This window comes from Macrosteles quadrilineatus, unplaced genomic scaffold (genome assembly GCF_028750875.1).
Source record: "Macrosteles quadrilineatus isolate MER2022 unplaced genomic scaffold, UCM_ALF_1.0 Scaffold_7__1_contigs__length_78375512, whole genome shotgun sequence".
Lineage (NCBI taxonomy): Eukaryota > Metazoa > Arthropoda > Insecta > Hemiptera > Cicadellidae > Macrosteles > Macrosteles quadrilineatus.
Genome location: NW_026542600.1, coordinates 1,224,370 through 1,238,922, shown reverse-complemented (window position 1 = coordinate 1,238,922; position 14,553 = coordinate 1,224,370). Strand labels below are relative to the sequence as shown.

Genomic DNA, 14,553 nt, shown 5'->3' with positions numbered 1-14,553 from the left:
TAGGTATTCATATATGCACTACATTTCATTTCACTACAAAATGCATTTATAAAAAAATAAATTTGTGGAAAAAAGACATCTGTACACACCTTTCGAGTTTTGGACATTTTGTACGTGACGTACAATAATTTGTCTTTGATTCAGAAATAATACCTAAAAAGGTCAGTAGAGAGTTCAGGGGCACCCTGTATATTTCATAAATTTTAAAATATTTACATTAAATAAAAAACACTTCCTTCTCTTCAGCAGCAAACCCAAATACTCGTTGAACGCAATGTTATTTTTAATTGTGAATAAATCAGACATATTATTAGAAAATATCTGAGAACAAATTCAATCAGGTAAATGAGAATTCACTTAGTCTGCACATATTTGCTGCAACAACAGTAGACTCCCTTTTAACTGGACTACACTTGGCGGAAATGACATCGCTTTATCTGGACAATTTTTATCAGCACATCGGTTTAAACGACTAGATCGGCAGGAAGTGGGCTTTACTCGAAACGACTGTTCTCGTGGGAAAGATTTGAGACCAGTGATCACGTGTCTAAATACAATGCATGCGTGTCTATGTACAATGTATTGGTTTGACCGTTGATATGAATAAATAAATAAATGCTCTCCTAAATTTAAGTCAAATACTGTATTTGCTTAAACAGTATGCATTTAAAATGGGCCGTTTTAACAAGTTTTTGGGGACGTCTATTTAACCGGAAAACCCGTTATACGGACTGTCCTCCGTCCCGAGGAGTCCGGATAAGAGGGAGTCTACTGTACTGTTCTCATCAAAATCTGGGTTTGGAATGGTCCAAAATGTTCAAATTCCATAGGCCTTGATAAGTATAAAATACAATTAAAAACTACTTAGAATGAATTTGTAAAGAGTGGTTTGATAATTTAAAGGGCAAATAAGACTCAATTCAAGGGGGTTTTAATTTTATTCAGTTTAATACTGATAGTCACTGCTAAAATTGTATTCTTTAACAACAAAAATAAAGAGTAACGATAGAAATGACTGGTGTGTAGGCCTACTGTACAAAAACAAGCTTTTTAGTATTTAAAGATTCAAGAAACCTATATTGAGTGGTTGAATTGGTACTCAATGTCATTCTTACTACAGTAGGCTATTGATATAGGGTGGACTATTCCTGTGAAACTACAAGTTTAATTACAGTATCCAAACTACTTAAACGTATTACGTTTGTTTGTTTTGACGAATATTATCGCTTAAAAACACTACAAGCTTTACTGTACCATTTGAACTATTTTTGTATCACAGTTAGACAATAAGTTTGAAATTAGAGTGTTAATAACACTTTTTGGTTAACTATTGCTATTTAACAAATGAGGAAGACATGTTTTCCAAGTATATAACAATGTAGCCTACACTTTTGCAACTGAACAAAATATCTATCCAAAAAATATTCCTCAGGGTTAGTTATTATTAGTACCGTAATTAAAATAATACTATTTTAACTAATATTTGGAATCTATGTAAAATTGTATTGCACTACAGCTAAAACAAACATACACATAATATGTCATAGGGTAAATATGTTTTTATTGCAGTATATGTATTACCGTATCTTACTATTTTTAGGTTGGTCACACTTTTATTGAAATATTTCAGAAAACTATTCACAAATATACAACAGTTCTGTTTTAGTGCACACAATCATTTGTGTGACACAAACAACGCAGCTTAAAGTATGGACAAGAATAAACTAATACAAGAAATAAGTAAACTGCCAATATTAAAAATAAACTATGTGGAAAGGGAAAAGGTAATTTTGTATTTTCAGTTTGTATATTTTTAATTCCTTATTAACTTCCAAATCACTTGGTGCAAGTCCCATGAATTTATGATTTTGTTGTTGTTTAAGTTATAGGACTTTGAAATTTTGTTAGGAAAAAGGGTCATATGTCCACTTTTAAGGCAATACAAATTTTTGTTTCAACTCACCGTAGTTTTCATGAAAATAATTGTTTTATCAAAGCATGTTGAAAAATTTACTTTCAGAAAAGATACCCTTTTATCAGCCCTATACTTTTTCTCCATAACGTAAAAAAAGGTACCTACCTCTGGACGGGACCGCAACATTTGTGAGATATTTTGCTCTCCTTAAACTGAACTTTATTTTGGTTATCTAAATTTCCCCTAGAATGAAGGGAAGTTATTTTTTGGACTAAAGTCTGTTTATAAAGTGAATATTAGAGACCTCTTGTCGTTATGGCGAGATAACATTGAGCAACAAGAGGTACCTTTTCTCAGACCGTGCAGAGGTTAACAAAATTATTTATTACATCCTTTTACAACTTCAATTCAATATTTTAACCAATACTAGCAAGTTCAATGATAAATGAGGTAACTTATAGAAGTTGATAAAAACTCGAGCTTCAATATTTTTTATCTTCATCCCCTATATTGGTCGTACTGAAAATTTTACTTAGCTGACAAGAGGTACGTTTTCAGTTTCCACATCACATAGGCTATATAAAGTTTATTTTAAGTAGGTTTAGGATTACTAAGAAATATGCTTACAAAAGCTAAAAAATACTTTTCAAGGCAGCATTCAAGGCACAAATTAAATTAATTCATTTTGCAATATAAAACACTATTTGAAATATTTTGGTGACTTATATATTTACAAAACAAGATCTATAAAGAGGTGAGGTCATATTTAAAAATACATTGCTCTAAAAGAGTAAAATCAAACTTATAAATACAACAATTTGGTCCGCTAGGTTTGCGAGATTGGCACAAAACAATCAAGTAATGGAATATCAAAAACCCATTGTCATGAATATTGTAAATATCATTTGGAGGGAAACAAGTAAAGTTACAAAAATACATCAATTTAAAATAGGATTCTAAAGAAAAGTATATCTAGGTATTTCTAATTCCTGACAAAAGTTTTTTTACATTTTCATTCAATAACAGCAGATACATATAGATTCCGCTGTAAATATAATATATATAAATATATACGACGGTTGTCTATAAAATAAGGTCAAGATCGACAAGCCAGGCAAGCTAGTCGAAACCTGTGACCATCATCATGTTCCTTGCTTCGTCTACTTCTATTCTAACCAATTTCTATCTATGGGATGATTGTGTTTTGTTATAGTATTTAAAAACATATTCAAAGAAAATTTACATGCCCACCAAGTACCAATCACTGTCATTTGGTGTCCGTAGGAAAGGCCAATCCTCGTTGATTACGGTCGCCGGGTTGCCCGTTTACATATGCACATGCAGAAAAGTGTTTTAACAAAACAAAAAATGCAAAGTGGATTAGGGAGTTGACAGCAACTGTCGGTTTCCATCGATACAGTGATTAAATTTGAGGAAACTTTACTTGCTGACCGGTGTGTTCCAGACTCCCAGGGCTGACATAGTCCTTTTATGGTCTTATACTGTGTTATTGGTTTGACAATCTTTCTCATTCTTTCACAACACACAAAATTCCCTTAATTTCAACCACTGATTCAAACGTTGTGCAAATGTCTAAGACCTCATCCAAACTCCTCTGTTAACTGTCAATGGACTTCAAGAAACACGACTTTGACCTCATTTCAACTAGATTGCTTAGATTTGAAGGGAACGTGGTGGATACCTTAATTTATGGACAGCCTTCGTATATTTTATGATTCCAATGTTATTTAGAAAAAGACTTAAACTGTGATCTGATAATGTAACAATATTCAACTTTATCAACAAATGGCCCTGATTTGATTTGTTGGCTAACTTGAGTCTTTTGGCACTTTGTTTATAAAATATTTAAAGCTTGGCGGTTCAGAAATAACACATTTCAATAATAGTCAATACCACTCATATCTTAGCTTAAGTGTACCTACAATTTATCCTAGATGGTTTGAAACTGGGCCCAGCTGCCCTTGATCACTAAGCTTTTAACGCGTTCGCTGCGGCCCATCAATGGCGGGCATATCCCTGGTGTGGCACAGCGTCGAGCAAGCTCGATTGCCGGGCGATTGGCTTACAAATTTCGGTCTGATGAATAGCAAATTATGTGTGGTGATGTACTGCGTTACGACAAGTCAACGTAGTTCGCTAAAACAGCCACAGATAGCAGCACTGCTTGGAACATAGCCGGTCCCATTGTATTGCCGATTGGAGGGAGAAAGACAACACAACTAGTATATTTCTAAGCCAACAGTCAATTTCTTGCCAAACAGGGATTTTGCGGGAAAATTTACTACCAACCTACACCACAACTAACAGTCACGCACTACACTCTAACGTGGTATAGCTTCGACCGAAGCTAGGCTCACACTGAGCAACAGATTGATGCACTGCAGTGTGGGTTTTGGGTCAGTACTGACCCGGCCGCGTGAGGCTTGCGATAGCCGTACGTGTTAATAAATGGTCCTGGTTAATGAAAAATACACACCTAGGTGGTGTCCCTATCTTATTCGATGATGATAATAAAATCAATGTTATTTACTTTGTTTTGAACCAGTTCTAAATTTAAAATTGACTTTCAAAAGTCTTAATGCCATAATAGAAGCAACGTTAAGAGCATCTTGTGCAATCAACACCCATGATAAATTCCCGCAATTTCGGCAACATTTGTGATTATCTCCATTGATTATGGTAACTATTTTTAAGATATCTCATGATCGAGGCAACAACCGAGATAATCGTTAGCAATCACAGCCAAAATTATATAATTTCTTATAATCCTGGCAACTTGCGTTTTTTTTTCCAAAACGTCAACATTATTGACTGACGTCAATAGCAAATTATTCCAAATCTAAATTTTCCTAGTCCAATACAAAATGTATGTATAAACACAGACTTTTTCTAGCAGTTCATAAGAATTCACAAACAATTTCCTATTTTCCCGATTATAGGTCGGCTGGACACCCATTATTGACTTCACAAAATTTTGATTCAATATCATGTATTCGATTGAGGTCATTGCAAGTGTATCTACGCTTGCAATTTTTAAATTGACAAATGAATATACATAATGCTCAGCCACAGCTTATGAAGTACGACAAAAATGTGTTCCACACGTGCCTAAGACCAGCTCAACAATAGTGATATTAAGTGTCACAGTCGAAGCCATGCTTAAAAAAAATCTAAAATGTTGTCTATTTAAATCTGTAAATAAATTATCTACAGCTAAGTATGAAATACAAAATATACTATTGCTATTTATTTACAAACAAAATTCACTTATTTTACTTGTCATAAAATGTTAATAATATCTTTAACTGTAATATATAAGATTCAATATCAAGATTTCATCCATAAAACTTTACAAAATTACTAAACTAAGGCACATGACTTTACAGTATAAAACATTCTTATAAGTACTGCGATAGGAATGACTTTAAGTAAAAGTGTTTTTTGTTAACCTGATAAAATAGTTTTGTTCAATTAACAATGTATATTTCATCACATGTGATGCTTTAAACAAACAGAATAAAGCAATCAATTTATTTTAAAGCAAACCAAAAAAAAAACTAGAATTAAGTAGAATGCTTTGACAGAGTAGGCGCTTATTCTTATAAGTACCGGTACGCTGGGTTCTTCGAGAATGTTAAACCTCCAAACATTTCACCTCATAAAAAAATAAATCTCTTTAAAAAATCAATAAACTACATAGGCCTAGTAATATATCCTTTGACAAACACAATTTCAAGATAATTAAGTCTTTCTTACCGAGGGTAAAATTGTCAGATCATTCATAAAAAAATAAAAATAGATGATATAAAATTCTCAACACTACAGCAAATCTAACAGTGTAGCTAACGCCATGTACAAAATCACAGATAAAGTATAAATAAAGTAACAATGTAGATATTGAATTGTAAGGTTAATTGAATGGCTAGTAGACTAAGTGTGAACAAATCGGTTTGATCTCGACTCAACAAAGATCTTGCAGACTCACAGAGATTACACAGTAACAATAAGATTTCGTTCATTTTCACCATCTGAATAATTGATCCACAAGGTATGAAAGAGAACAATTAATGAGTAATAAAACTAACCAAACTATACATTATAATTGCACTTATCACATTATTGTAGATAATTCTAGCCTTCTATTTTATGACCATTTTCTTTTCAAACCACAAAACTGAGTTTTGTAATTGGTCAAACTCAATATGGAAGAGATTGGGGCAATTAGAGTCAGACATTTTTGTTTCTCCTACCAAACAACCAAACAACTTCTCCGAATAGTATATAAATACAGATTTCTCTATCCGAAAGTCTGGTCAAAATTCACGAAATACCTTAGAATAAGCGGACCAACGAATCAGCATGTCAAATGATAAGAAGAGGAGATTCGCTTGGTTCAGCAACACAATGGTGACTTTGCTGTCTCGGCATGAGCTACGTGGTCTTGGGCTGAGATAGTGGTTGTACCGTAACCTCTACCACTGTTAGGCTCAGGCCGATCATTGGAGTCGTACACCCTTAGGCTAGTCACTAAGGAGTCTTTACTGAGGTTGATCAAACCCATAGCAGTGTTAAGAAACACATCTTCTATTCCTAAAAGAACATCAAAATCAATATTAATATGAGGAAAACAAAATTTATGAGAGTAGCAAGGGCAGAAGATGGAAATAATGACAATCTTCTAAAAATTAACAGCCACAAATTCCAAAGAGTTAATAATTTCAGATATCTAGGTGTTGTACTATTTGGTATAAATACAGAAGACATATAAATTCAGAAAAGGGTAAATGTAGCAAATAAAAGTTGGTATGCACGTGGAAAACTAATTAATTCAAAGCTGTTATCGAGGAAAACAAAAATTAGAATCTACAAAACAATAATTAGACCAGTACTTTTATATGGAGGGGAAAATTGGATCCTGAGCAAAAACACGGAAAAGAAGAATATAGCCTTTGAGATTAAAGTTCTAAGAGCTATATATGGTCCAGTGTGTGAAGGTGGAGTATGTAGAATCCGCCACAACCAAGAGTTAAAAAAATCATTCCGAGACCCTGATATTGTAGGAGAGGCCAAAAGTAGAAGGCTAAGGTAGGTTGGCCATATCTTGAGGAGAAATGAAGAGAGCTTGTTGAAGAAGGTACTAAGGAGAGATACGAGGGGAAGGAGACCTAAGGCCTAGATAGACTAGTAGTACCAGCTTGAGTACAAGTGGTCATTGCAGTTAACAGTATGAGGAGATTATGTGTACATTGCAAAGAGAGGGAAGAAACATCATCAGATTCTGACAATGTAGAAGATATATAAACCATTGCTTTCTCTGGTTCTTAGGCACTTATCCTGTATGGTTGATTACATAAATTGTCAGAAATAAAAGTAAAGGTTGAACATGGTTAATAAGTTACTGTAAGTCTACTATATTTAGGTTCTGCTGATTTGAGACAAACAGTAACATTATTCCTTCAGAATCATGTTATGCATTGATCAGCGACCTTGTTGGGTTTCATCACTCTTTGTCAGCTAATTAGAACTTCTTTACATTCTTAAAAACATTCAAGTACACATTGCACCCTTTTTTTTATGTCCGACCTTCACATCCTAGGACCCTATAGCCCAGAACCGTTTTACACATTACTTTAGGTTAGTCCTAGAGGGCGTTATATAACTTAGATAAAGGTGATAGCCATAGGTGATTGGCGGGATTTGAACCCAGGACCTCAGACTCTGAAGCCCTGCGCTCTCTCACCAGACCAGCTCGCTCCCTGCCATGTACCCTTAGTAAGACGTTACTACTAAGCAATTTCTGGTAGGCCAACTTATTTATCTACAACTTAAAAGAACTTCACAATACCTAGATCATTAAGTGCTGACACCTCAAAGTACGTTCCTCCAATAGACTGAGAATACTGCATGGCTTCTTCCTTTGTTACTTTACGTTGATGTTCCAAGTCTGTTTTGTTGCCTACAATACACAGAACCAATGGCTCGTCCACATTCCTTTGGAGTTCTGAAAAATGTAAAACATATATTTGATAACTTAATATCTCATAGGCCTACAGTTAACAGCATAGGCTAAGAGAGTGTTGCTAGTGTTGCTAGACTAAGAGAGACTTCCGGTTGAAATGGCGGTGGATGAAGTTGACGAGAACTGTGCTAGCTGTGATAAATTTGTTAAAAAGCGGGTTAAAGCGTTGTTGTGTGAGGGATTCTGTAAAAAGTGGTTTCACGCAAAATGTATCAACCTAGAAGACAAGAAATATCGTATGATAAGTGAGTTAGAAGATTCAGTGATGTGGATGTGTGATGGATGCACAACCAGGTTAGCTAAGATAAGAACACTTGACTTGAGTACAGAGGAACTGATTAACATAAATATTTTAATGAATAAACTCATTATTACTATGGAAGAATTGGCGAAGGATAATGAATCCCTTAATATTAGGTTAAATGCTATTGAGGAAGCTGAAGTTAGGTTAAGGCAAAATGTGACATGCAGACAGCCAGAAGTTTTGACAAGATTGGAAAAAAATGGGGAAGAAGAAGTCTTGAGTCCTGAAGACACACCGAATGGACACACCGAATCTGATGTCAGTGGGAAATCGACTATTGAATCTGAAAATCGAAACAAAAACAGTGATGAGGGAGAGGAAGAGGAAGAAGGCTCTGGAAATCAAAATGGCGAGCTACCTCAACCTAGTACTAGTGGAAAAGAGATCTCGTGCACATTGGTTAGTGTTAGTGAAACTCAACATCTTGAAGCTGCTGTTAACCTAAATTGCAACAAAGGCGACAATCACGAAGAGAACACTAATAAGTGGCAGAAAGTGTCTGCCCATAAACGAGGACGTGGAAATACCTCTGGCATTGAAAATAACCACAACGTCCCTAGCCCTAGCCTGAGGTCAAAGAATGCCCATCTGAAGTCAGGCAAGGAACAAAACAAATCATACAGGGAAGCTGTGATTAAGGGAAGAAAATCTAATCCTGCTAGACAATCTAGGCCCATCATTGGCACTAGTGAGTCTAAGGAAAGTGCAATCTTGAGTGGCGAGAAAAAGGCCTGGTTTCACTTAAGTAAGGTTAAGGCTGGTACAACGGCTGAAGACGTAAGTAAATATATTCATGATTCTTTTCCTAATGTAGATTGCATTGTTGAAAAGCTAGAAACCAAGGGACTACTAAACTGTAGCTTTAAACTTGGAGTTGGTTTTGAACATCGAGACAAACTTCAGGATGGTTCGATGTGGCCTAAGTACGTTACACTGAAACGTTTTTTGTTCAAGAGACCAACCAACAATCACAGACCACTGCAATAACGGAAGGTAATAAGCAGTACTCTAGTCCACACGTTAGTTGCCATAGTTATTCTGAAGATAGGCCTAAGCTTGGGATAGTTCTCATGAATGTCCAATGCATGAGAACAAAGTTCAACTTGATCTCCAACTTTGAAAGTGAGCATATGCCTGCTGTACTAGGAATAAGTGAACATTGGCTAGATTCTGTTGAAATAGACTATTATAAAACCATTGGTAATTTAGTGTATGATAATGGTTTTTTCAGAACTCAACACAAGAATAGTGGTGTATCTCTTTACTTGCATAATGAATTAAATTTTGAACTGCTTAATTTAAATGTCTATTGCTCAGAAATGAACATTGAACTTTGCGGAGTTACACTCATTGATTTCAATATTTCAATTATCTCTGTGTATCGCCCTCCAGCCGGAGACTATGACAGTCCTTTTGGATTTAAATTTTTTTAAGTGTAGCCACTACTGTTGTTTTAAGATAGTCAAGAAGTTTTATTCATTAGTACACAAATTGTAAATGTTATAAATATCAAAATGAAAGGTAATTAATTTGGTTGTGCTAATGGGGTAAAACTTAGAGGATACAAAAATGTTATGAATACCGTGCAACAAAAAAGCAAAGATCCTAAAGCATATTCCTAAAACCTCCTAATCTAATTATGTTCGTCTTTGGACTCAGTTTTAATTGACATCTCTTTTGTGGTATTATTTGTGTAGGCAATACTAATTGTTTTTTATAAGTTCAGTGCGAATTGAAACTGAGTCTGCACTTAACTAACTCCGTTTGGTTAGAGTCATCTGTTATCATAAATATTTCATGTCTGTATGTGTGTGTGTGTGTGTGTGTGTTCCCTAAAAATTGACTGTGAGTAGGTTAGACAAATCTTCCATGTGCTGCCTGATGATTGCTCCATATAGGAGGTGAAACAAATTGTGTATGCAATTTAAATGCCTAATAAACTGTTTTTAAAGCATTTAAGATCATAGTTCCTGATTCCAATTTTATGTGGTTCTAAAAGTAGAAATTCATGATTTACGCTGTCAAATGCTTTTGTTAAATCCAGTAACACTTACAAAATACTCACCCTTTAAATGCGGGTAAAAATCTTAGAACAGCATTAATAGCAGACTTTCCTTGTCCTCCTCTAGAATAGTATTTTTACTTCTAAGAAGGAAGTTAATTGATTGCAAAAAATGTTCTTTAAATTATTATATTGCCGATGGTAGAGAAATTTGTCTGTAATAATTTATATTTGTTGGGCCGATTATTTTGTAGATTGGCATTGTTTAACAGTTGGTCGATGCTTCAAGATGTTAAAAATAACTACCTACTTACTCACGTTGTGAATACATTTGCTCAAAAATGGATTAACGTTCAAACTAGGCTATTTTTAATTTGTTTATTAGGTGAAACTTACAATAAAAAATTATTAGGCCTAGACTACTTCATATTACAGAATTAAGCCTACATCACACATTTTATAATCTGCTTACCTTTGACCCAGGATTTGATTGATGTAAACGTGTAGTAATGTGTAATGTCAAAAACTAAAATGGCTGCATTGGCATTACGATAATACATTGGAGCCATGGATCGGAACCTTTCTTGCCCGGCTGTGTCCCAAACCTGTAAAAACAAAAATCAACATGACAAATCATTGACACTGTCAATAACAGCCTGTACGCTTCAGTGACAAAGTAGGTATAATAATTAGAAGTAGGTAGCCTACAATAATTAAAAGTAGGTACAATAAGTTTTACAACACAGTAGGCCTAAACATTAACTACTAATCCTGCATTTGACCAGGCTAGATTGTGCCACTGTTTAAGAAAGAGCCCTTAATTAATTTTTGCTGTAGTCAATTTATATACAGGACAATACTATATCCTGTCCTGGTACATATCAGCCTGGTATTTCATTTCATTATGTAGTTTAAGCCTAGTATTAAGACCCAGGCTGGTTGCAAACCCATTTTATTCCTTGCAGGAGTTTTTCATAACAAATCATAACTCAATAAAGTAAAAAAATTAATTTAAAGAAGAGATTAATAAAATATATCCCTGCCTACAGGTATGAGTGTGGTTTTTGAGTTTTGTGCTTTTTTCCTGTTTTGTAAATTTTTACATTTTTCCTCCGCATGTTTTACAGTTTTTTTATTTATCTAGGCCTATTTATTTTGCATGGTGTGCTTTATGATGGACTTAAGCTTGTGAGTCAAGAGGAATGGCAACTCTTTTTTGTTAGTATTAGTGACTAACTATTGTAAACAACACTGAACAGCTCGATAAATCTTGAATCTTGGAAAATTGTTAAATTATTTTACTTGCACAGTATTACTAAACAGATCAATGGAAGTAAAATATTCTTATTCTTATGTTAACTTATTCAGAATAAAATATTTTTAAGTTTAAATGTCCCAAACATTACACTAAGCTCCACTATTATCCAAATGTAAATCTATCACAATATTAGTTTAAGTAGATCCAAGTGTACACTACTAGCTTATTTGTACACTAATTTTCTTATGACCATAAATTTGGGGAATATTTTTTGGTTAATTGATTGTTTACCTGTAATTTTATCCTTGTGTCTTCAATATTTATCTTACAAGTGAAGAACGATGCCCCAATAGTAGGACTTATATGATGGCTGAACATCTTCCCAATGTACCGAACAACCATGCTAGTTTTGCCAACACCTAAAAAAATGTAAATGAATTGGTTGGAAATATAAGCTATAGGAAATATGTAATTTTTAAGTAATAAGCCTTGGAAATAAGTCAAGTAACTAAGTAAGTCACCTTATTGACATCCGTTTTCGACACTCTTGAGGTGTAGGCCTATTTGTCAAGCCCAAAGACAAGAAATTGTTGCTCCTAGGAGGTTTTCATAAAGTCTTTAAAATATATAGGCCTAGCCTACAGACAAAAAACTAACACAAACATTTTTACAAAAAATACTGTATGGGACAGGGACAACTAATTACTACTCGGAATACAGCACCTACACCCTAGCCAGCAATGATTAACCATCAATTTCATATAAAACAAAGAGGTTAGCGGCCTCTTTAAACCTAGCATTTGCTCGTCCACATAGGCTATGGACCAATGTGTGTAACGTAACTCAGCAAAGCAAGGGGCGAGCCGGTACAGTGCAAAGGGGAACTGTACTTATTAAAAGTAGCAGCAGCAACCAGGACCCGAACCCACGACATCGCTGCCTTGGTCCCAATCTTTCCCTTACCTAAGGTGGCAACCCTGCAATGACTCGTGAACTTTGATTTGGTTTTTAACATTTAGTTTGAACATTTTAATTAGCCTAGGTTAGGCTATTTTCAATTAAACTTATGCTGTAGGCCCCTAAACAGAAATGTTGCTTTTGGTAAACATGTAGAACCAGTGGGCTTTCACTAATCAAAGGCATATTCAAGGCCTGAATTATTGTTTGTTGTTTTTACAGCTTAAAAATTTGAAGAGTTTATAACATAAATAAAACCGAGGTTTAAACATCAAGTATGATTCCTACTTATCATCTAAAATTGTAGTCTTATAATGAACTATTCAGCGAAATAGCATGTAATACAAGCAAACATTTTTACATAAATTAAGAGTCGTATAATCTGTAAAATAACTCTCAAATTGTTAGCATAACTCCATTGTTTTAAGTTACATAACCCTAAACAATTAAGTACCTTGAGATCCCAAAACCACGACTTTTCCTTCTATTGTCTTCATTGCTTCTTCCTCAATTACTTCAATAAAGATTTAAATTAAAATCCATACATCACTGGTTTGAAATTTGTTATATTGCAAACAATAATTGTATTTATATTGAAATGAATTTACATAACAAACTTAACCTAAGCGTTGTTGACAGATACTCAACCAACCAACAAGACATAGATAGATAAAGTAGGGACAACAAACAAATAAAACAAAACAATTACAATTTGGGTAGATTTTTGATGCAATAACATCACAGCTGACAGCTGTTGTACTTACTTTCTACTGTAGTAGGTTGTCTTAAATTTTTACCATGAAACACTTGATGTAACCATCGCAGCTACCAATGGTTTATTGTAGAACCATCGCAACGAGTACAATAGTACCACGGCCACCTTTAACTACAGGCCGCGGCCTGGTAGAATTGACAACGTCACAAGTGGTGTTGTTTAGTGACAGACGTCCCATAAGATAACATGGCAGACAGGTGACATCAGCTCATTAATTCGCACTTAATTGATTTAAATTTATGAACATAAATTTATCAAAATATTGAAAATAGAACATACAGAATTGAAAACCGAAACAATATGAATTAAAAATCTATATCTGTACAATCAATATTGTCATAGCCCAGTAACCAATCTTTCGTAAATACTGAAATACCATTAGCTGCTTCCAAACAAAACAGCTGTTACAACGCCACTTGCGATGTTGCCACTTCGAAGGCCACGGCCTGGATTTAAAGGCGGCCGTGACAGTACCCACTTCCTCCACCTCCATCTTAACATGACTTAATTATTAAACGTTTATTCCCCTACCTAATAGTTGAAAGTGTCTTTCTAGGAAGGAAAGAGATAATTTTCAGGTTATTTAAATTCATTATTTTAATGGACGGAGTGAGCGAAGCGAGCTAAGCTCTTATACTACACTCCTAGTTTTGTTTTACAAATAATCCTCCTGAAATGTTGAAGCGATCCGCATAAAGTTCAGCACACTCATAGTAACCAACTACGGGAAGGTATAAATCTGAAATGGTACAAATCGGAAGATAGGGCACTTCTCCACTTGAATTTAAATTTGGAAATTTAACATGAGCCTTGTAGTTTATTGGTTGTGCCATGACATTATATTTGCAAGTTTAGATAACAATTAATCGTAAACGAAAGATTCAACATAAGTAAGTCAACGAATCGTCTAAACTAGCAAAATACAGTACAGAACAAAAGGGAAGAACAATCGGATTACTACCGATCGTTGACGATAATCTACAAAATGAATAAGTAATAACAGATAGGTCGAGGGATTTAGGCTAATGCACCATTGACTTCAGATAGGCCTCTCCAAATATCCATTCCGTTTAATTTATCAAAATATACAAGTGACTTTGGATACTGCAAGTAGACATTCCATTTACGTGAAGGTGTCATATAATATTGCCTATCATTTTGCAAAATCGTCCCTTAGGGTATACCTAACAGGTATGCTTTATGACACAAAATTCGTTAGTTACTGTGGGATAAGGATGTTAAGTTTATTATGAGACAGGCCCCACGATTTAAGACAATCATCATTATAGTTTTTGACTCGCG

The 14,553-nt window shown here is 34.5% G+C and overlaps 1 protein-coding gene across 1 annotated transcript; it reads right to left on the bottom strand.

Annotated features, from left to right (window-relative positions):
• Positions 1–919: 919 nt before the first annotated feature.
• LOC128998432 (ras-related protein Rab-31-like) lies at positions 920–13,116 on the bottom strand. Its single transcript, XM_054424556.1, has 5 exons — positions 12,931–13,116; positions 11,811–11,938; positions 10,734–10,866; positions 7,782–7,937; positions 920–6,526 (listed from the first exon to the last, which is right to left on the bottom strand). Exons 1-5 carry the CDS (start codon positions 12,971–12,973, stop codon positions 6,330–6,332), a joined length of 657 nt encoding a protein of 218 aa, XP_054280531.1. The 5' UTR covers positions 12,974–13,116; the 3' UTR covers positions 920–6,329.
• Positions 13,117–14,553: the final 1,437 nt, after the last annotated feature.

Excerpts from the sequence above, each read along its gene's own strand:
- LOC128998432 (XM_054424556.1), bottom strand. The coding sequence starts at position 12,973 with ATGAAGACAATAGAAGGAAAAGTCGTGGTTTTGGGATCTCAAG. Across the intron at positions 10,867-11,810 it reads ACACAAGGATAAAATTACAG|GTTTGGGACACAGCCGGGCA; the intron begins GTAAACAATCAA and ends TTGTTTTTACAG. Across the intron at positions 7,938-10,733 it reads AATCAAATCCTGGGTCAAAG|AACTCCAAAGGAATGTGGAC; the intron begins GTAAGCAGATTA and ends TACATTTTTCAG.